Source organism: Protopterus annectens, chromosome 4.part0 (assembly GCF_019279795.1).
Source record: "Protopterus annectens isolate FY-2018-M chromosome 4.part0, PAN1.0, whole genome shotgun sequence".
NCBI classification, from domain to species: Eukaryota; Metazoa; Chordata; order Ceratodontiformes; family Protopteridae; genus Protopterus; species Protopterus annectens.
This window is the reverse complement of record NC_056733.1, coordinates 1,085,001,874-1,085,024,259: the sequence shown is the minus strand read 5'-3', so window position 1 is coordinate 1,085,024,259 and position 22,386 is coordinate 1,085,001,874. Positions and strand designations below refer to the sequence as shown.

At 41.5% G+C, this 22,386-nt stretch overlaps 1 protein-coding gene across 2 annotated transcripts in view; it reads right to left on the bottom strand.

Moving 5' to 3' along the window:
* Positions 1-404: 404 nt before the first annotated feature.
* The window catches only part of HARS1 (histidyl-tRNA synthetase 1), an 824,052-nt gene continuing 802,070 nt past the window's right edge, over positions 405-22,386 (bottom strand). For both annotated transcript variants that reach the window (XM_044069030.1, XM_044069029.1), the window contains one exon: positions 405-939. In XM_044069030.1, coding sequence (XP_043924965.1) covers positions 880-939 — 60 coding nt within the window. In that variant the 3' untranslated portion in view covers positions 405-879. The remainder of the gene's footprint in view (positions 940-22,386) is intronic.

Sequence of the window (22,386 nt, the reverse complement as noted above, 5' to 3'; positions counted from 1 at the left end):
TTTAAGCCTAGCCATGTTCACTGTTAAAGGTGAGAGTGAAACCGTGTACCTTGAGTTTGTGAGGTAAACACTAACCATTATGTCAGCCAGCAAAGTTTTTATGTGCATCCTGTATGGATTATGCTTACCTATACTGGCATTTACCTTTGCATGAAAATAAGCTGTCCCAAATGTTTCCTAGATTTCTTGAACAAATAAGGTTTCTTCTTTTCTTGATAATTACTTTCATTAATAAGGAGGAAAGCTGTAACATAAGCATGCATGCTAGCTGATGGCACCAGTTACTTTGGAAGCAGTTAACCTACAGTAATTCTGGAACTGATTAACACACTTCTTTCAGACCAGGCCTTCTATCATTCATAGACTGAAGTAAATTTAAAATATGTAATCAAAACAAAGATGGCTGCCAATATACACTTTTTATTCACATTCATTTTAAGTCTCTTACAGAATGCAGTAAACTAGACAGCATGTACTTCAGATAAGAGCAATATGAAACATTATCAAAATCCCAGATGTTTTACTGTCTTTTTACTTGAGTATTTTGCTTTTGTTAAAATGATCTTAAATTACGTGGCAGCCAAAAAATAAGGCATCATGCACAATATCCTTAGGGGTGTCCCGTCCAAGTTCCGTATACCTTACGGTTCTCTGGTTCACAAGCTATCATTGCAACAGTGACTTCATATGACTGGTTAGTTTTGGCAGACAGACACAAAACATTCCAGATGTCTGAAATCTTCTGATTTTTTGAGTATAAAGGTGGAAGTTTCCTTAAAGGGGATCAAATAATTCTGTCCTGTAATTCAAAAATAAGCCCAATAAGTTAACTAATGATGAGACAGGTCTGAGAATGTAGCAAAAAACATGTCAAGTGTCCTAGGAATGGTTAGTTCTTTTCTTGATTTCTTCTACTAGACTACCTCTGGGAATATCCACCTATAAAACAAAGAAAAGAAAAGTCAAAGCTGCTCTACAGGCAAATCCACATGTTAATGTCCATGACGTGCATATGCAAGAGAAAGAGACATTTGCAGTCAACATATCTTTTACTGTAAATGAATAAAATCAACAGTCACAAATTGCTGATAGCTAGTCAGAAGTAAAAAGAAAGTAGACAAATACTCAGACACATCAAAGCAAAGAAGTGCAAATACTTTCAATGGAGGTAGGCTACAGAAATTATGGGACATAGGCTCATGAAACAAACACATTTTTAAGCAATCTGGCCTGTGCATAAATATTAAATAAAAATGTCTTTGATGAGTGGAGTGGTCTAGCATATAGTACATTGCAATATGTTGTATAATATACTAAAATACGAAATATATAATAAACTATACAATACGAATGTGACATGTAAATTGCCCTAAATAACCATCACCACATTTCCCTTTTGTTCTAATAACCACACATTTTTAAGGAATTGATTCAGTCACAATTCCTTCAAAACATAACTAACACTCTCATATCCAACTCACATAATGGCTTCAGAACTGCCCTCAGAATGGATACTACATGCCAACAAATCCATATGTCCCCAGCTAAACCTAACCAAGGGAGACATGATTTTTTTGGTTAAAAAGAAAGCATTTGACAATGTCAATCACCACATATGACTGGCAGCCCTAGATACACTTCTCAACCCCTTAACTTAAGGGATCTGGGGAGGGGGGTAAATACCCAAAAGTAGGGACAGATTTTAAATATTATTCTTACAAAGTTGCTATATTAACAGGATTTGTGAAAGCATACATTTTCTGAAGGATATAAAGTCTGAAATTCAAATGTATGCCATTACTTTGTGACTTCAGTGATTAACCAGAAAAACACACGTTATTAGGAATAGACCAAAATATGAGACAAAAATCGTTATTCTGCAAAAATCTGGGCAGTTGAGAGGTATGGCCCTAGCTAGCTATGGTCTGTGACTCAGTGCCAATATGTGGTTCTCCAGCTGCATGAAAAACAGGTACCACCGTACCAGTCTCTTAAATGGATGTTGTCATCTCCTCCCATCTGACAGCAGCACTTGGTAATCCCACAGCTCTCGTTTTAGGACCACTCTGATTTCACAACCTTCATTAATGGAACGGCTGAACATTTAGGAGACAACAAACTGGTACACTAAGCAGACATTAGAACTATAATCCCTGATAAAACATCTCTCTGGTCTTTGGGGGTACTGAACAACTTTAATTCTGTGTAAATATGTCTTGGCTCTGTTGGAATGCACCCATTACTATACAGCCGGGACTCTAACCACTACACTATCTCAGCTTTGACAAACTAAGTCTAGTACTTGAACAATGATGTAACAAAGTTGTAATGTGCAGCAAATAACCCTTTCAGAAAGCACCATATAGCACTAAAAAGCTTCAGTTGGTTAGAACTGCCTCATCAACTAACATACACACAGCTTCTTACCACCTATAAAATTATCAAGCACCCATCTACTTGTCCAGCAGTGAAAAACATTCTACACAACTTATGTTCCCAGTCGGTCATTGTGATCCAGTGACCAAACACTCTGCAAACCTATCAGCTCTGCTGGGCATTGTCTGTACTTGCACAGGGTTCATAGCCGTACTCAGGCATAGGCCATCTAGGAGGCTGCCTAGGGCACCACTCTAGCAGGGGCACTCTTCCAGTTATCTGGATGGTGTACGTAGACCAGGATGGGGGCACAGGGTAGTGCTGGGGTGTGTTGTGGACACCTTTTGTCTAGGGCACCAGTTGACCAAAGGCTGGTCCTGACAAGGTTGCTACGGCCTGGAACTCCTTTACCTGTATGCATCAGGTTAATACCTCCCCTCACATCTTTGAAAACACTGAAAGAGTTCCTAGTTAAGATCAGTCTCTGCTCTTGCTCAAAACCAGAGCTCCCTATTCTTCCCATTTCCCTTACTTCCTTACCTCTATCAAATTCTCTTACCTGAAGTTCTCCCTAGTCGTATCAGCTTATAAAAGGATATTCAGATTTGCCATTCATCATGACAGAATCCACCACTGGAGATTTGCTACAGTCTAAAACAGCTGGAGTTAAACCTGCAGCTTTCTTTACTCCTGACATTTGCTTATAAAGTCAAAGTAAACTTTCTCGTTCAGATCAACAAATGCAATGCATCACTGGATGAAATCAGGCTCATGTGCATTGAAAACAGTTTTCACAATAGGGTGAAAGACTCATGTAAAGGAAAAAATACTAGACAGTACAAATATAAACACACATATAGATAACTTACCACCACCATTTTTAGGCTAGGATAGCAGCATAGCATAATTCAGTTCCTGTACTTGTGCAAGTAATAATTTAGTTCAAATTGCCTAACTTTAGATAAATATACAAATTTAATTCTATGACAGTAAAGACAATGATATTGCACTTATGATGTTCTCACAAATTGAGGGAGTGTTGACATTATTAATGTTAGTTGTTCAACAGTCTGATCGCTTGTGGAAAGAAACTATACCTGAATCTTGATGTTCTACACCTGATGCTTCTATATTGTTTCACTGAAGACAGGAGGTGGAACAGCCCAGCTGCAGGACGATACTTGTCCCTTATCAGCTTCACTACCCTGCCATAGCATCTGCAAGAGTAAAGGTCCTGTAAGGACTGGAGGTTTGATCCTGTGATTTTCCTGACCTGCTTTACAACCTTCTCTAATGCCTTGTAATCTCTGTATGAGCGGTTTCCATATCTAGTGATGTTGTTAGTTTGCTCTGCCTAGTCTCCGAAGGAAGTTGAGACATTGTTGGGCTCTCTTTACAAGGTTGGAGGTGTTTGTTGCCCAACTTAGATCATCTGAGATGTGCACCCCTAGGAATTTGGTACTTTTTACCCTTTCCACTGCTGTACCACTGATGGTGATGGGTGTGTAGGACCCTTGCTTCCTCCTGAAGTCAACAATGATTTCTTTTGTCAACATTTACTACTAGATTACAGTCGGTACACTTCCTCTCTGTATGCCACTTCATTGTCATTACTGATAAGGCCTGCTCAATGTGGTATCATCGGCAAACTCGATGATGTGATTTGTCTAAAGTATTACAGAGCAATCATGGGTCAGTACTGTGAAGAGAAGTGGACTAAGTATGCAACCCTGTGAGACCCCTGTGTTCAAGGTGATGCACTGTGATTGGTTCTTGCCGACTCAAATGGTTTGGGGCCTGTCAGTCAGACAGCTAAGGATACAGCTGCAGAGTGTATTTTCTATGCCTAGTTTACTTAGTTTAGACAAAAGCTGCTGTTGAGCTGAAGTCTATGAACAGCACACATATGTAGCAATTTTTGTCTTCAAGATGTGATGTAGTGCCAGGGATATAGTTCTGCAGTGCAGTGCAGTGCAGTGATTTGGTCTGTAAAAATTGTAAAGGATCAAAATATGCAGGCAGATAAGATGATATATGCTCTTTGACCAGCCTTTCAAAGCATTTTATCACCACTGATGTGAGTGTGATAGGTTGGTAGACACAATGCGACTGAGGATGACTTCTTTGGCAGAGGAATGATGATGGCAGACTTGAAGCATGAAGTAACCAGTTCCATGATGTTTGTCTTTTCGGCTTTTCCCGGTTAGGGGTCACCACAGCGGAACTCTGGTCCGCTAATGATTGGCAGTAGATTTTTATGGTGCTGAGTTGCCAGCCCGAAGCCCAACCTTCAGTGAAGGCACGCCCATTCACGCATGTCTTTCAAACGCCACTCAACCACGGGGAGGACATGCAGACTCCACACAGAAGGCACTCCAGCCGAGAATCGAACAGGAGAACCTCTTGCTGTGAGGCAACAACACTACCGCTGCACCACCGCGGCTACTAAAAATGCCCTTATAACACCACACGCTATGTGAATTTGAGTCACAGTATGGGTGTCTATAGAAGCTGACCCAAGGAGAGGAGATGGGCATGAGAGGTTGTTGCCATATTGACCACGCTGAGTGGGAGGAAGGCCATTGTGGCTCACCACAATGATGACACCTAGTAGGGGCAAGGGTGTTACTCAGTGGAGTTCAAATCAGCCAAGTCCATGCTGTTATGGTGCTCAGCATCAGTGAAGCTAAGGGGAATCCTGTATGTGAAGCACATCTCCCCCCTCTGGGACATCAATACTGGGCTATGAGAAACTGCTGAGGGGGAGTGGAGGATGCAATCAATGGTGAAGGGAAAGGAAAGGTTGCCTTACAAAAGCATCATGCTGGCCCACTCCCTACCACTTGACAGGAAGAGCTGTGTGGCAGGGCTCCCATCTGCCCTGGAAATTGCCAGCCCATGTGTCCTCATAATGAATGGGCCAGCTGGGATTCACTACTGTGGCCACCAGGAAAGGTCCTGGGAGTGAGCAAAAAAATAATTTTCCCATAAATTATTTCACTTTCACAAACATTTACTTTAGCCAATGTTCCCCCACCTACTACAATCCTCAGTGGTATCTTATAGACAGATACAGTGACACATGAGACTCTTAAGTAAGTAGAATAAACTCCTCCCTTCTTTAAGGTGCAACTCAGAAAAACATGTACTTAAACTTGCATTACAGAATGGGTGAATTATTATGTCACCCTACTGGAGAACAACCATTCTACAACATGGTGTTAATGTACAGATAAAGCCCAGCAAAAAAAAAAAAAAAAAAAAAAAGACTGCCACTTCATTGCAGATGATTGTTACGCTGCTGCGAAACTCAGACAGAAAAAAAACATAAACAGCCGCTATTTTTTTTTAATTTTTTTTTATCTGTGGTGGTGGTGCTGCGGTAGCGTTGTCGCCTCACAATTAGACGCTGTCCTGTTCAATTCTCAGCTAGAGCGTCTTCTGTGTGGAGACATGCATGAATGGGCGTACCTTCGTTGAAGGTTGTGCGTCAGGGGTGGCAACTCGGCACGTAAAAATCTACTGCCAATCATTAGTGGACTGGATTTCCGCTGTGGCGACCCCTAACCGGGAAAAGCCGAAAGACACAACAACAACAACAACAACTGTAATATTGTAAATTTGTCTCTATTCGTATGTATTTGTATGTCTGTTTGGGGCTTTTCCCCTAGGGTCTCCACTGAAAAAAGGGTAATTCTTACCCAGCTGGACCAACCCGGTTAACAAATGCAAATAAATAAATAAATAACTAAATGCTGCACTGCTGTTTACAGAGTGTAAAAGTAAATAAAGTTAACAGGTACGTGTTTGAGTCTGTGTGTGCATGTTTGACAAAGACAAAAACAGCGAGTGAGAGAGACAGACAGACAGACATACCTCCCAACTTCTTTTAACTGCAACAGGCAGTCTATATCACACATTGTCTAAACAGTAAGAAGCATGAAACTCTAATTAATCTGTCATTATTAGCAGACTGTAATCCTCAATGATTTACCAACAAATCATCACTTTATTAGGGACAAAGCAAAACTAAGCTGCAAAATCAAGGACACAAAGGGAAAACTCCACCTTCTCCTACAGTTTAACTCAACTCTTAGGTTGCTTTTTTACCTACAATATTATTCCAGTACTGTGTAGGCACTTGAAACCTTCTTGTACTTATAAAACTTTTTTTCCTCACTTTGGTATCAAAGGAAGGGAAAGACCACTCACTTTTCTTAAACTTAACTTCCCACATACGTTGCAGATGAATTTGTCTACACTTGCATGACATACCATGGACACAGATAAATCTGTAGTCAGAGGTGTAAAACTGTTCTCTATTGTCTTTACTGCAGATAGGAAGCATGGTTTTCCCAGATGTCCCGATCTGAGTTGGACAGTCCCAAATTCAACAGACAAATTCCAAGTTCTGCACTGCACACTGATATTCCAGACTGAACAAAAAACCTCTGACATACCAAGCAAGGGTGACACACACTAAATTTACTTCTTGCTGGCAAAATGTGTGTAAAAGGTACAGACATTTTCATCCCCAATATCTTTTTTGGCATTAAAAGGAAAATCATAATACACAATCACACCTAACTGCTTATTTAGACATTGGAATACATCAAATAGCAAGCCATTTAAAACAGCACAAGTCAAACATGTCTGCCATCTAGGGACACATGGGCCTTTATAGGCCAACAAACAAATATGAATGAAGTTACTGGCGATTTTGGGACATACACATGCAAACTGACTATTCATAACTGTATTGAATATAAAACCATTACTAACTGGAAACATACACAACCCATGACTGCACTCTTATCTGATTTAGAAAAGCTATATATTGAAGTGAAACATCCCAGCTTAAAATGTTTATTGCTACAATTGCATTAGATAGTACAACCTCCTACTGACTGATGGGAATTTTCAAAATGGCGGTACACCAATCAAGTACAAATACCATAGGAACGTAACAGTGTATTTTAGTTTTAATTTTAACTAGTGCACAGTCTGTGATTTGGGGACTTTTGTACAATTATGAATGTTCTCTTTTTGAGAGTGTGTTTTCCAGTACTTACAAATAAATAAAACAGTAGTTCAGGATAAGCGTTTGTTAAATACCGTGAACTGGCTGTTGGTTAATACTGCAATATAAAGGATGATGTTGTGACACTGAATTTAGTATTATTGAATAACTTATTTTTCCCCATTAGTATTGTAACTCCAATCATACTTTACCTGGCAATACAATCTGAAATTATTATTTGCTTGCTGATTTTCATTTGTTAAACTGAAAAGTTATAGCTTGGAAGGATATTTTTTTATTTTATTTTATTTTATTTTATTTTACATTTGTTGACCGGGCTAGTCCAACTGGATACATGTCCATTTTCAGTGGAGGCCCGGGGAGAAAAGCTCCAAGGTCATGGTTAGATTGACAAATACACTGATGATGTTAACACAAGTTAATACTAGTTAATACAAATACAATGATAAAACTATAACAAGTAAATACAATTAAATACACTGACGCTTAAAGGCCAAATAAGAGAAGCAAGAGTTATGTAAATGATTTAACGAGGTACAGATTAGAACAGCCAGACAAGCAGGGCTAAAATAGAGCGTTCTTTGGTTTTTGGGTTAGGTGGAGGCAGAAAGAAGCCTAGGTACGGCAGGGACAATAGCTTTTAGTCTGGACTGGAGCAGGGGCATAACCATTTGGATTTCAGGTATGCTCTAAGATGTATTTTAAATTGGTACTGAGAGGTCATAAGTCTTAGGTTGATTGGAAGGGCAGTAGGGATATAATTTAGGTGAAGTCCTAGGTTATAAAACAAAATTTGTTTAAATGTTCTTACTATAGCAGTACACATTCGAGCAGCTCGCTGTTGCAGTAGCCTAAGCTGTATTCGATGTCCAAAGCTTTTTAGGGCACTCCAGCTCACAGACAGTAGCTGTTGCCTTTGCCAGAAGGTAGGACAAAAAAGAGTAGCTACAACCCCAGCAGTCACAGCTTTCTAGCCCCAATAGAAGGAGTAATGAGCTTCAGAAATCAGGACCCCGCCTAAAGGAATCAAACAAAAGACTGTCGAAAGCAATGCCAAGTCAGGGAGCTGAAATATCAGAGCAGTAAGTGCACTTGCACAACTGTACCAGGATCACAACTACAACTGCCTAACCTATGCAAAAATACTACCAAAGCTTCGTGAGATAGAGGGAGGAGGCGGTCAGAATCCAGGAGCATTGGAACAACTTCAACAAAGTCTGCCCTGGATCTGTAGTAGAAGTCCAGTTTGTAATGCTTGATACATGTGTGAACTGATGATACCAGTTTGTAATATCTGGTAAAGGTGTGAAATGGTGACAAAGTAGCCACTTTTGGTATATGTCTACAGTTCACCCCTTTCCAAATTGTCACAGAAATAGCCAATGCCTGAGAAGAGCAAGCCTAGACAGTGTATGGAAGTGATCGTCCATGGTGGGCATAACAAAAGGTAACAGCTTGGGACAATCATATCGAAATAGTCTATTCAGGTACTACTTGTCCCTTTTTTCTGCCATCATAGGCAATAAGCAGCTGATCAGCAAGTTTGATGGAACTGGTACCGTCAACATAGCATGGGAGTTGCTTATGACCATACAAAGTATGGAGAATCCTTTTGCTTCCAGCTTTAGGCACTGGAAAGAAAAACAGATCAGTGACCTGGTTAAGCATAATCCAACACCATTTTAGTCATAAAGGAGGAGTTGGTTCCCAAAAAACCCCCATTCCCACGAAAAATGAGATGGGAAAATTAAATAAGGCTTGCAACTCTGATACAAGTCTGAAGAATTACTTTAGGTCCACCTCCTGAGCAGACTAAACAGGAGACAGCATTAATATTAAATTAAGATCTCAAGAAGGAGCCACTTGCTTGAGAGGAGGACACTTAAGTAAAACCCCTTTCAAAAATTGTTTCACAGATGGTAACGCAGAAAGGGGGCTGTGATGATGTGAAGTATTGCCAGCTATGCCAGGAGAAGTAGGGCAGTGGATGTGTAACATATACCAGCACAGCTAGCTGGAGTTTTATAAAGAATTATATGTCATTTGTATATCAAACTGATTTGTACAGATGCTTGTGTTGAAAATTTATTTATAAAGCTGTTTGTGTTAAAAATGTACCAACAGTGTATCCTGCTGGACAGAAAAATAAATGCTGGACAGAAAAATAAATATACATGTATTATTGTAACTGTTGAAATGTATATATTGCAACAAATTATACTGAAGAGAAGAGGTTAATCTCAGGTTTAGGATGCTAAACATTTCTACTTTTTTTGTAAAGTGCTACTAATTTAATGGGCATGACTTTTGGTGATAAGAAAAGAACCTTTTTTTGGTCGCTCGAAATGGTGGCTGTCCCGACCTGTGATTTTGGAAATTTGGCAACTCCAATAGGAAGAGAACTTACATTGATTCACAGCTGCTTCCATTACAGCCATGCCTTTTATAGCAAAAAAGAACAAGTGGATCAGTCAATCGTTCATAGGCGTTTGTCACCTCTTTTGACAAATTTACATAAGCAGCATCACAGTACTGAAATGCTAAGATTTAAACTTTAAATGTTTGCTTATACTACTTTGCATTTTAAGATGACTTGAATGTAATATTAAAGATGTCTGTGACATTTAGAGAAAAGTCAGAAAATATTTTTTTCTCGTAATTCTTGTAAAGTATCAAAACATTTACCAAAGTGTAGGGGGAGGGGCTGTCAATTTTCATCTTTTACTGCAAAAAATACTTTGAACAAAGGCCTACAATTTAGCAACTGTTTTGGTTACAGCTGTAGAATTCTTTGGTATACTATAAAACAAGCCCTGAGAAACACACAAATGAGGGCTGTTCAAGAAATAAAAGAAGCAGTTCTGTTACATGCAGTATACAAGATGACAGTGAACAACACTAATCCCATTATATGTCAATGGCTCATGAATACACCACTACTTCCTTATGTCTAGCATGACTTGAAATAGATTATGGGAAAGAAAAAGGCTTGAAGAAAAATAAGATCACATTGATATGTCAGGCCCCACTGACTGCCATTTTACAGAAAACATATTAAAATTCTATAATAATCAGAGAGATTATGAGGTGTTAAAATAACTTAGAAAACAGAGACAGAGTGAAAAAATATATTTTTTAGTTCTAAGGTGGTGTCTTCCTTTAAGAGGCTTGCGGGGTTGTAGTGCCTCACACAGTATGATTTATTTTTCATAACATCACAATGACACATCTAAGGTGCATTCAGTCAGCAAAGTGGCTGCAACTGCTGTTCACTGGGTGTTTCTATGCATGTGTGTGTGTGTGTGTGTGTGTGTGTGTGTATACATTAAATACTTAAACTTTTAGTTTTGAAGTAAAATACTTCCTCTAACAACAATTACATATGCTATAAAAAAAATCAGAAATATTAGGCAGAGGAATTACTTTACATCAAAATATAAAAAAGTACACAGTTAAAAAAAAAAAAAACAATACAAATACCCTTCCAGGAGTGGTAAGCTCTCAACACTTCTGAGAGGGTGTTAATTCTTAGAGAACACTCACTCAATCGCTGATTACTGCTTGCTTAAAAAACTATTTGTCTGTATTTATTTGACATTTGTTGACTGGGAATGTCCGACTGAGCTAGAGCCCTTTTTCAGTGAAGGCCCAGGGAGAAAAGCTCCACAGAAGAACACAAATGATTACAGAAAATTAGTATATGTGAACAGCATACAATGTAATATACTAGTATTTACAAGTTACTATTACGATTGATCATATACACAAGTACACAAAATCTCAAAAAATAGTATTTTATACAGAATGTTGTGTGTAGTCAGAAATACAAGTTTACAGTATTTACAAGTTAACAATATTTACAAGGTTATGAGTTACTATTCTGACTGATGGATTACCCAAGGTCAGACAGGATATAAGTTGGTAAACCGTTTAGCTGATGTAGTAGAGAGGAGTTTGAGTTTCTAGCTGTAAGGGTGAGAGAGTAGGAGAGTTTATATTGGGTATTTACAGTTAACAACGAACTGGTAAATAACTTGTGAAAGTATGGTAGGTATGGAAAATTTGTATTAAGTAAATGTAATTGTATTGCTTCATATAAACTGTGGCTGTAATCTTGTAACATGTAAAATGTACAAAAATTACAGACTCAAAGGAAATACAAGGCAAGTAAGTCAGAAGATCGTGTGCACATTGCCAAATACCACTCTTAAGATGTACCCCCATTTCCAGGACCGCTAAATATGTCATGCTGGGAATGAACTTGCAGGTACCAATCAAATCATTAAGGTTAATCCTGAAGGAAATAAAGGTATCACTGTGCTTAATGTGTAAGGGCAATTTGTTCTAGAGATGGGACAGCTGTTGGGTAATAAATCTGTATTTCCAGCACATTTTATTTATGTCAGTGGAAGATTCAGACCCTTGGCCCAGGTGTTTCTTAGCAGTCTGTCCCATGAAGGCATAAGAAATCAATTAGGGTACAGTCTCTGAAGGCAAAGAAGTCCACGCATAGATTTCCTGACAAGAGACTATAAGAGACAGAGTAAAGGGATACGGTTCCTAGTCTTTATTGACAGCAGTGGGCTTTAAGCCACTGTTTTTTGTCAACAAACTTTGGTTCCTTTCTAGCTTACGTCTGGCTAGGTGCATGCTGAAAGGGGCACTGCACTCAGTAATTGGTCTTATTAGGCAGAGTACAGAAGGACAATGACATCCTTTGACCAAGATGACATACTTTTGGAAATCAGTTGTGCTAGACAGAAGGACTTCCTAACTACTGCTGCAACTTGGTGGTCAAACTAGGGCAGCTGCTGACTCAAGTGCCAATCGCTGGATACTGGCTCAGTGTGGAGTAAGGTATTGGAGGTACTGTAAATTGCAGATGAGAGGAGTTTCCCAAAAGTGAGAACGCAGTATTTTTTTGCATTTAGTTTGAGCCCTTTTGCAGTACACCATTCATCTGTAAGAACTTCTTCTTAGTGAGGCCCTTCGGCATCAGTGGGGGAATATGGACCATGACAGCCAGTTTGCAGTCATCGTTAAATATGGTTTGTGGTATGGAGGTCAGAAAATATGTATTAAAAATGGAGGTCCTGGTACCGAACTTTACTGTTCTACACTGGTTACCTTAAGTAGTACTTGTTCATCTTTATTGTGTTGGTTCTATCATTCAGTCAGTCTACAATATGTCTTACCACATAAGGGTCTACCTTTACATGGGAACAATATATGCAGAGGAGGAACAAGGTTTAAAAGAAGGCAGGATTTGAATAAGTTATGTAACGTTTGACTGACAATGACTGGATAGATTACAACTGATATCAATATGGTTTGTTTTCATATATATAAATGTATGACTGCCTATGTCACATGTGATAATTTAATAAAGATGTTTCTTGTTTAAAAAAAACGATCTACCTTTAGTTTATTTACAGTGTCAAAAGCCTTGGCCAGATTCATATAAGGTGGTGGAACTGAGTGCCCATTGTTCACTGCCTCAATAACCTTTCCAAAGAAGTTAGCTGGCTTAACTAGATATAAATGCCCCTGACAAAACTGAACTGTTGTGGGTCCAGTTACATAGAATGAAAACAAATGCACCTTCAAAGAGTGTAGAATTACTTTCAATGGAAAGGCAACAAAATTGCTGAAACCTAAACTAAATCTATTTCATAAATGTGCAAATACCTGTTCAATTTGACATTGCACCCTCCTCCCCAAAAAGCTAAAAGACTATGTAAACAAAGCATCATACACTTTTATCTAAACAGGAAGGACCCTTCTGGACTTGTTAAGTACACAAAATATAACTACCAAGTGAGATATTGCCTTACATATGGAATGTGTAGGTAGACTGCATTTCTTCATAAACCTAACTACATTCCATGTATCTGCGTTGCTTTGCAACTGTTTGGATTTCAAATCCAAGGTAAATAGAAATTCAGATGTTAAGTTGTCCCATTTCACCTTTGTTCTTGCTGTTTGGGTTTGGAGCTGATCCTCGGCTCCGACTCAGCCTACTTCCATAGCTCGAGAGCTATTTACTGACTCAAGGCTAACCATTATCCCAGAATGCCCAGTGCCAGCTACCCAGATCTCGTTTGCCGCTTCAGCTCCAAGGTTGCTTCGTTACTGGCTCGGGCTTAGTATTGTTTTTTTCTATTATTATAACTGCTGTTGATTCTTAAAAATGTATCAAGTTTTTGTCTAGATATAGTATTTTATCCCTTATTGCCTTTCTTGTGTGTGTTGTAACTTTGCTGGCCGTCGCTCCATATCTCGCAGGCCTTCTGTTTCCCCTGAACTCATTTAAATTACAGAGTCCCCCCTTAGGACAGCCGTTTAAATTACAGGCTATCCTTTCTGTTCCTTAACTGTAAAAAAAAAAACTGTTTGTTTTTTAGTATAGTAGTGTAGCATGTCTAAAGAGGCCAAAGTTTCTGGCTTCAAAAAGTGTGACTCATGCTGTCAGAAAATGTCTCTGACAGATGGGCACCCTAGCTGTGTTTATTGTTTAGGGGCTGTGCACCTGCAGGACTCTTGCTCTATCTGTCATGCATTTAGTCCACGGGTCCTGCAGGAGCGCAAAAACAAATTAATCCTTCGAGGATTATTGAAACCATAAGATTCCCCGGCTAAAGGTTCTCAGCCAGTGAAATCCTCAGTCTGTCAAGCTGTTGGCTCCATCCTCGGAACAGACTCCTAGGCTTGAAGAACCAAGTTTGTCGGTGCCGACTAGTATCGACAAGTCATCTCCTCTCTCGGCTCCAACTGCTTCCTCGGAGCCGTCTCGGAGTCACAAGTGAGCAAGGTCTCTCATTGGAGCTGATCCGCTCAGTGCCACAGTCACCCTTATTAGGAAGTGAACACAGTCATCACTTTTCATCCCACTCCTCTCGATCCTTCAGGTTATTGGATCAGGACGTGGAGAGAGTAGTCAGCAGGTTGCTTAAATCACAGGCCCTTGCGAAATTACTTTCCAGCTCACCTCAACAGGTTGCAGCTCCATCTGCCTCCATTTCCATTCCTCCTCCGACTACACTTAGTTCGGAGCCGGAAACCATGGACATGCTGATAGTAGAACCGACCGCGCCGATCACCTCCTCTTCGGTTCAGATGTCGGCTTTGATCACCTCGATTGTTCCGTCCATCAAGGGATCTGGGCGCCGAAGCTCTCTTGTTGGCTCCGAGGGGGGAAGTGGCATTGGTCCCTTGTTCGACCCTGCTCTCCCTCTCAGAGCTTCGGAGCAGGTGAGCTAGGCACCCACATCGACCTCGGGGCCGTCGCCCTCGACTAGGAGGAGGACTCCCGTCTCTTCGGAGCCGGAACTTTCTTTGCCTTGGGATTGTGACGCCTTCGAGGTCATGCGGAGTGTGCTCTCCCCTGAAGCATCCCTACTATTAGCTCCATCGGCTTCTTCTCTTGTGGTGCCCGTGCCAACCTCTGCTCCTCTTCTGGCCCAGAAGCGTAGGGAACCTATGCCCCATGACACCCCATTGGGTGACCCCTCTTCCGAGGCCTCCCCTGATCACTCAGGGGGGAGCCTCCGCCTCAGAAGTGCAAGAAGAGGCACCTAGATTCCCCTGAGTCTGTCACCTCAGATACAGACCTGGATGAATCGGAAGGGTCCCCCAGGTCCCCCTCTGAATATGTTTCCTTTTCGGACATCCTTGAAATGTTAGGCAGAGGGGTGGCTGGTCTTCCCTAGCCCTTACTGAGGAAGAGTCTGTATACCTGGAGGCATTCAGTTCCCGACCCTCCACCTGCTGGGTGTCTCCACCTTTCGATCCACTCATGTCTGTAGTAGCTCTGGATTCTGTGGAACCTACTCCGAGACCACCACATAAATTCATAACAGCCCCCAGGACAAACAATTTCTCTCTAAAGGTTTGCCAGTTGATGCCATGGTTGTAGCAGCAGCCACCAAGAAAAAGTTAGTAGAAACTTTGTCTGTCCATCCACCAAACAGAGAGTCTAGGACGATGGACAGATATGGGAAGCAAATGTTTTTCTCAGCGACCTTCTCAATGAGGTCCCTGAATTATCTCTCTCATTTTACATGTCTTCAAAGGGATCTCCTAAAAGAGCTTGGAGATACCCTACAAGATCCTACAGCTGAGGGAGCATTAGCCAAAAATAGCTTCTCAGCTTTTGACTCTTAATTCTATAGTCAACTCCTCCATGAGGCTGATTTCCTATGCAGCTGATGGAGAGAGCAGAGCTGCAGGTACAGGAGTGGCTCTCAGGAGACATGCTTGGCTGTGGCTGTGTCAATTTGCGGAACCCTCTCGGGCTTCCTTCACAAATACTCCCTTTGATGGCTCCTCGCTTTATGGGCCTCAGGTGAAAGACATGCTTACCAGGTGCAAGCAGGAAGGCAAGACTCTGCCGTGGGAGCCCGTTTTTCCACTCCTAACAGACCTTATCCCAAAGGTCAGAAGGGTGGAAAGATGTGGTTTCGGAAGTCCCAGGGACCCTTGCCTGACACACGTGGTGATTTTTCCTCCAGGGGCAGAGGGGGAAACAACAATGGCAGATGCCACCCTCGTGGCAGAGGGGGACCGCAAAATCAGGGTAACAGAGAAACTTTCTCTGCCAAACCCTTCCAGCATCCCTGACTGGTTGCCCGACTGCTCACCTCTGGAGGCAGTCGGGGGAAGACTTTCTTTGTACCCAAAAGTCTGGCAAAATATATCAAGAGACAAATGGGTACTTATCTATCATATCCGGAGGTTGCAAAATCCCCTTCCATCAACCCCCTCTAAAGTCAAAAAAGTCCATCCCAGATGTCCCACCCAATCTAAGGGATCAAGCACTTATTCAAGTTTCAAAACTGCTAGAAAAAAGAGATATTCAGGAAGTTCCCGCAGACTAACTAGGATCTGGAACTTACTCAAGATTCTTTTTAGTACCGAAAAAGACAGGGGACTGGAGACCAACACTGGATCTCAGCAGATTGAACAAATCTGCACAAAAAGAAAAGTTCCAGATGGTAACACTGCAGTCCATTCTCCCCTTTCTGGGTCAGGACAACTGGATGTGCTCCATAGATCTTCAGGATGCGTACTACCGGACAGACTCTCCAGGAGATTTATTCGCTTCCAGGTAGGGGCCAGTTATCAGTTCAGAGCTCTGCCCTTTGGTCTCACCACAGCCCCCAGGGTGTTCACCAAATGTATGGCAGTAGTCACGGCTCACCTGAGACGTCAAGGATTCCAGGTGTTTCCCTATCTAGACGACTGGCTCCTAACTGCTACCACCAGGCATTAACTCTTACAGGCATGGGATTATACAATATCAACCTGCACTCAACTAGGCATTACAGTAAATTTCAAAAATATGCCTTGTTGCCCTGTCAAACTGTTACATATATAGGAGCAGAATTAAACACAAAACAGATGTTTGTAAGGTTACCTCAGGAAAGAGTTTTCTCTATTCGCCAACAAGTGTCATTTCTAATGCAGAGCAGAAAGGTCCAAGTCAGACATGTCCTGCAAGTTCTAGGCTCCATGGCAGCTGCCATTCTTCTTGTGCCATTGGCGCGTTACCACATGAGAGTCCTTCAGTGGCTTCTCTTCACGCAGTGGTCCTTCCAGGAACTACCCATGTCTCACATGATCTTGATTACAGAAACATGCAAAAGACCCCTCTCTTGGTGGATGGTCTCCCCACTGGTGACTCAGGGCAGACCTTTCATTCAACCCCCTCCAGTAGCTACAGTGACCATGGATGCCTCCCTGATAGTGTGTGGGGGGGCATTATCTAAGCAGGACAGTCCAAGGCATGTTGCAACCACACGAGTACCATCTGCATATCAATGTCCTAGAAATGAGAGCGGTGCTCCTAGCGTTGCAAGCTCTTCAAGATTCTCTTCCTTCCGGGACTATTGTGATCCAAACAGACATGTCAGTTGTGTGGTACATCAACAAGCAGGGCGGAACCAGGTCCTACCCTTGTGTCGAGAAGCCCTCAGGCTATGGCAATGGGCGATTTCCTCCCAATTTTTTCTGACAACAATGCACATCCCTAGGAAATCACACGTAATAGCGGACAGGCTCAGCAGGGCTATTCTCATGCCTCACGAGTGGTCTCTGAATCAGGAAGTTGCAGACCTTATCTTCTGCAAATGGGGCCAGCCTTGCTGCAATCTATTTGCCACCCCCCTCAACAACAAATGCAGCAGCTACTTCTCCTTGCTTCCTCCTCCAGGTCAAACTCCCAGGGACGCTCTAGTCCACAATTGGCCTCAGGGACTCCTTTATGCATTTCCCCCCTTTCCCCTAATTCCAAGACTCATACAGAAAGCAAAATCATTGGATTGCAAAATGATCCTCACTGCCCCCTATTGGCCTCGACAGATATGGTTTCAGTTCCTGCACCTTCACCTTCTATACCAGCCTTGGGTTCTAGACCCAGTGCCAGATTACACCAATCCCTTCAGACTCTCAAGCTCACAGCTTGGTTTCTCCACTTCCTACCTTAGCCAGGCTTCCAAGTATCTCCCCAGCAGTTTGCGATATTACTGTATCCTCTCATAAGTCAACTACAAGAAAGATTTATGCTAACAAATGGAAAATATTTTCTTACTGGGCAGAATCTAGAAACTTAGACCCCTTTTCAGCCCCAGTCCATCAAATTCTAGAATTTCTAGCAGAGCTTTTTCAGTCGGGTACGGCTGCTACTACCATCAGGGTACAACTGGCAGCCATATCTAATTTTCATATTGGAATTCTTAATTCTACCATTATGTCTCATAAGCTCTGCAAAGCCTTCATGAGAGGAACATCTCTTTTTAGACCCCCAGTGAGGGATCCACCTCCTCCTTGGATTCTCAATTTAGTTTTGACTTCTTTGATTCTGCCTCCATTTGAACCAGCAGCTTCATGTCCCTTAAAATTTCTTTCTTGGAAAACACTTTTTCTGGTTGCTATTACCTCAGCTAGATGTGTTTCAGAACTCCAAGCACTCTGTGTGCGTCCTCCATATATGGTGTTTCACAAAGAGAGTTTCTCTGAGAACCAACCCATCCTTCATACCAAAAGTCTGTTCAGAAAACAATTTAAATCAATCCATCGATCTCCCCATCTTCTTTCCCAATTATAGCAACAAGGCAGAATATGGTCGTCACCAACTGGATGTGCACAGACAATTACATTTTTACCTACATAGGACCAAAGAGGTAAGAAAGTCAGACCAACTATTTCTCTCCTATGCTCACAATAAGCAAGGCCTTCCAGTTTCTAAGGTGACCTTATCTAAATGGTTATCTGACACCATTACCTTTATTTATCAGTTAAGGCATAAACAGCAAAACTGAAAGCATTAGCCACTTCTGTAGCCTTTCAGTCTAAATTGCCCATAGACTCAATTTGTGCAGCTACCACTTGAGCAAACCCTCATACCTTTATCTCTCCTTACAAAATAGATGTGGTCTCCCAGAGCAGGGCTTCCTTTGGTTCCACTGTTCTGAAGAGTCTGTTCCAATAAGCCACCCAGGGTCTTAAGGTGCTAGGGACGCTGTCCCAAACAGCAAGAACGAAGGCGAGATAGGACAACTTAACATAAAGAAGTTATGTACCTACCATAACGTTCCATGTTAGTTGTCCTTCATCTCACCTTCTTTCTTGCGTCCCCCCCCTTCCCCCTTCCTGGAGGATTGAGAGGAGTTCTCTATGGTTTCACTGGCTGATTTCCTTTTTCTTGGTTCACATGCCAGGTAATTTTATGACAGTTTACTCTGATCTGCTATTTGGTAAATCAGTTTTAGGTTACTGGTTACTTTATATGTCTAGTGTGCACTATCACAAATGAGATCTGGGTAGCTGGCGCTGGGCATTCTGGGAAAGGGTTAGCCTCGAGCCAGTAAATAGCTCTCGAGCTATAGAAGTAGGCTAAGTCGGAGCCGAGGATCGGCTCTGAACCAAAACAGCTCTCTCTTCATCAGCTGGTAGAGACAGGTCCGGCTAAGCACTTAGAAACTGTTATGTCACTTGCCTGTTTAAGTCCATATTTTTTTATTTCTTTTGTGCAAGTTTAAAGCTTCTTGTATATCTGATTTTATCAAATGTGGTGCTGCGGTAGCGTTGTCGCCTCACAGTTAGACGTTGCCCGTTCGATTCTCAGTTAGAGCGTCTTCTGTGTGGTGACATGCGTGAATGGGCATTCCTTCGTTGAAGGTTGTGCATTAGGCCTGGCAAGCCAGCACGTAAAAATCTACTGCCAATCATTAGCGGACCGGAGTTCCGCTGTGGCGACCCCTAACCGGGAAAAGCCGAAAGACACAAACAATCAAATGTAATTCTTAACTGTATTTATTTCAAATAAAGTTTTTTAAATATTTCTAGTGGGTGTTGGTTACATAACCTAAGGGTATGTGCATTGGAATGTTGCTCTAATACTAAATGCTGTTTTTTTTTATCTTTTAATATTCTAGTTACTGCTAACATTCTGTTTTGCAGTTGGCTTATTGTTAAGTATAAACTGTAGCCATACATTTGACATACTAATGTGTTTCTATCTGGTGATCCTTTAACAAAGGCAAAGAAGGGGATGTTAGTTCTGGAAAGACAACATTAAACCCTACTGGAAAAGTGTGTGTAGGTGTGCATGTAAACTAATCGGTCAAGTTTCAATTGCAGTAATAAGTCTGCAATGGAAGGCAATGAGTTCAGTCTGATGTAGGTAAACATCCTGGGAATCCAGTGATTATAACTATAATATGCTGTACAGTGTTGAATGTTCTGAATGAGGCAGAGGTGCTTTGTTTACCACATGCTCTTAAGGCCAATCACCCTCTTCTATATTTGATAACAGATACATTTAAAGCCCATACCATCAAAAAAAAAATGGTAGCAGCGTGCGGATTGTGACACCATAACCCTGGTCTGTCATATATAATACTTGGAGTTTTTCACCCCGGGCCTCCACTGAAAATGGGTCTCAAGCCCAGTGGACTTTCCCGGTCAACAAATAAAATAATACATAAATAATTGCTTTGCAAATCTGTGGAAATATTGCAATACGAATTAAAGTAAGATGGGAGATGAATAGCCTGGATTCACAGATGCAGTACAACCACCTGATGTCTGCAATTAGACAGTGTAGACAGAAGAAGGGTGGAATTGGAAAACAGCCCAACTGTGCATTCCTAGACCCGGGGAAGGCATATGACAAAGCCCTAAGACAACTGATTTTGGTTAGTCCAGTGATGGTTCAAATCCACAGAAACACTGACAGAATTAGTATATGCTACTTACAAGGGCCCAATTATACAAGTAAGAATAGTGTTCGGCCTCACCCAGGGTCTCCTGCTGCTGTGAGGACTGGGTGTGTATCAGAGTTCAGCTCTGAGCCCACTCCTGTTCTTACTGATGATGGACTACATCAGCTAGCCAGTCAGAGGGGGAAGATCAAAAAAAGTTGCTGTATATAGATGATGCGGCACTATAAGCAGAATCTGAACAGGAATTTCAACGAATGGTAGCATACTGGAATAAAAGCTGAACCACCAGAGAATAAAACTGAGTACACACAAGTCAGTGGTTATGGGAGTAAATGGGAGAAATCAGGGGAGGCTCAAAACTGATACAGCGGGAAAAACAGTAGAAGAGGTTATCAGCTTCAAATATCTGGGAGGGGTGATTGAGGAGAAGGATGTCTAAGGAGTTCAAAGCAACAATCAGAGGTGCTACAGTTGGTGTATCAGGGGTAGTGTGTAACAGAACGATGCCAAAGAAGATGAACAGTAAGGTGTACAAAACAAATGAAGCAACCAGTGTCCAGATACCTGGACAGTGAAGACACTCCAACAAGGAAGATGAAGTGATTGAGATGGGTAGTAGGATGCACACTTTAGGACAGATGAAGAAATTATGACATCAAAGGAGAAGTCAAAGTAGCCCTAATTTCAAAGGAAATGAAGGAGAACAGATTACACTGGCTTGATCATGTGCAGAAAAGTGTAAGATGACTTGGTAAAAAAAAAAAAGATTTGGGAGAGACAGAATGTTGGAATGGAGAGACGAGCACATACAGCCAAGAGATGGCTGGATTGTGTGAGACAAGATCTGCAGCAGTCAAGCATCACTGTTGAAGGATAGGTAGACAGGCTTCCAGCATAGTTCAGTTAAGTTTTTAGAAGACCAACTCTGCAATTAAGTGAGGTGTAACACAGAGGGCTAGAGCTCTACCAGTTCAGTGAAGTTAGCCTCTAGAGGTAGAACTGTGCTAATTTGTGCCTGAAATAATGGACGTTCACCACTACGATCACTGCTGTGATAACCTTAGCTATATGGGTTATATCCTGCCAAGACTACAACAACCAGCTTGGTTGCAAAGCTTCAAGGACAACTTACACATACCCAAACCATTATTCTGTTTGAGCTGAGCTGAAGAAAGAGTGGTTTGGGTTCCAAGCCCTTCAGAGCTTTGCTGTGGTTGAACACCAATTCTCTTGCAAGCTTTCGAGGTGCAGCAGTTGCTTAATGCTTTCCATTGTTGGGAGCAAGTTCTCTTCAGGGTAAAACCCTTCTATACTTTACCTTTATGACAGAAAGCGAACAACTTCTGTGAAATTATAAATTTTAAGCAAGGAAAAAGTGTTTTGTTTTTGACTGTCGCAAAAACTTTTAGTGAGTTTTAAACACGAGTGTTACTTAGGTTCATAGGTTCATAGGTAGGTACTAGGCTATCGGCCCTGGGGCCTATGCAAGCCCAGCCAAAAAGGTACCCTGACTTTTGCCACCCAAGAAAATTATTTTCCTGTGCCACTGTCGAGCAGAGCCACAGAGATGATCCCCGGGGTGAATTTCCTATTTCCCATCCAATCATCAAGATTTTTCTTGAAGAGTGCTAATGAGGAGCTTTGTTTGATATAGATAGGTAGTTTATTCCAGAGTATGGGAAGTCTCTGGGACAGGAATCTATCCCTCCAGCATGTTCTGTTTATTGTGGTGACAAGGTTTAGGTC